This window comes from Hipposideros armiger, unplaced genomic scaffold (genome assembly GCF_001890085.2).
Source record: "Hipposideros armiger isolate ML-2016 unplaced genomic scaffold, ASM189008v1 scaffold_635, whole genome shotgun sequence".
NCBI lineage: Eukaryota > Metazoa > Chordata > Mammalia > Chiroptera > Hipposideridae > Hipposideros > Hipposideros armiger.
In genome coordinates this window covers 935,616-937,040 of record NW_017731985.1, presented here as the reverse complement: position 1 = coordinate 937,040, position 1,425 = coordinate 935,616, and the positions used below count along the sequence as shown (strand labels likewise).

General features: G+C 53.5%; 1 protein-coding gene across 1 annotated transcript; it reads left to right on the top strand.

Moving 5' to 3' along the window:
* The first annotated feature begins 169 nt into the window (after positions 1 to 169).
* On the top strand, positions 170 to 1,215 carry LOC109372417 (olfactory receptor 52K1-like). Its single transcript, XM_019625594.1, has one exon. The coding sequence runs from the start codon at positions 244 to 246 to the stop codon at positions 1,213 to 1,215; it is 972 nt and encodes a 323-aa protein (XP_019481139.1). The 5' UTR covers positions 170 to 243.
* The last annotated feature ends 210 nt before the right edge of the window (positions 1,216 to 1,425 follow it).

Below are 1,425 nucleotides of genomic sequence, written 5' to 3'. Positions count from 1 at the left end.
TTGATCTAGTAATTCTACATCCAAAATCTACCCTGAGGGATTTATTTGAAATGCAGGCAAAGATTGTTGAAGGATACATCTCTCATTAAATTATGACACTTAATTTCTCATTTTTTCCCTAAGAATACTGGAAGCTCATGAAGATCAAAAAAAGCTGTGGCAGGCCCTGGTAGGGTCCAAGCCACAGAAACCAAGCGTCCTGCCCCTCTTCTCTTCCCAGAGCCATCCTGCTTCCCAGGGAAGATGTCAACATGGAGCAATGGCAGCTCCGACGTGTCCTACACCAGCTTCCTCCTGGTGGGCTTCCCAGGGCTGCAGGAGTCCCGCACACTCCTGGTGCTGCCCTTTCTCAGCCTCTACCTGGTGATCATCTCTGCCAACGCCCTGGTCATCCACACGGTAGTAGCCCAGCAGAGCCTGCACCAGCCCATGTACCTGCTCATCGCCCTGCTCCTGGCTGTCAACATCTGTGCCGCCACCACCGTGGTGCCCGTCATGCTGCTCAGCTTCTCCACCCGCTTCAACCGCATCTCCCTGGCTCGCTGTCTGGTCCAGATGTTCTGCATCTACTTCCTCATTGTCTTTGACTGCAACATCCTCCTGGTCATGGCCCTGGACCGCTATGTCGCCATTTGCTACCCACTCCGCTACCCCAAGATAGTGACCCGCCAGTTGCTGGTTGGCTTGGTAGGGGTGGCAGCTGCCAGGAGCACAGGCATTGTTGGTCCCGTGGTGGGGCTGGCCTCCTGGGTTCGCTTCTGTCGCTCAGACGTGATCCACCACTTTGCCTGTGAGCACATGGCCCTGATGAAGCTCTCCTGCGGGGACATCTCCCTCAACAAGACTGTGGGGCTCACTATACGCATCTTCAACAGAGTCCTGGACATGCTGCTACTTGGAGCCTCCTACTCCCGCATCATCCATGCTGCATTTCGAATTTCATCAGGCAGAGCACGTTCCAAGGCCCTGAACACCTGTGGCTCCCACCTGCTGATCATCTTCACTGTCTACTCCTCCTCCATGTCCTCATCCATCGTCTACCGTGTGGCCCGCACTGCCTCCCAGGACGTGCACAACTTGCTCAGCGCCTGCTACCTGCTACTCCCGTGTCTGGTCAACCCTGTCATCTATGGGGCCAGGACCAAGGAAATCAGGCAGCACCTGACAATTCTGTTCCAAAGGGCACATCTGCAGGTCCCCACTGAGAAGCCCTAGTCCCTGCCCTCACATAGAAAGCTTCCTGCCTGATTCTTGGGAACTTGGAGGTCCTGTAATCACTCTCACTGTCAAGTGGGAAAATGTGCAGGCAAGTCAACCCTGCTATATTTTGTCTTTGGCTATCTTCATTCATCTTTGCATCTTTTATCCATTTTCTGAAAAATAGCTACTCACCCAGCGTTACACTGTAACCAATGGCAATGTCAG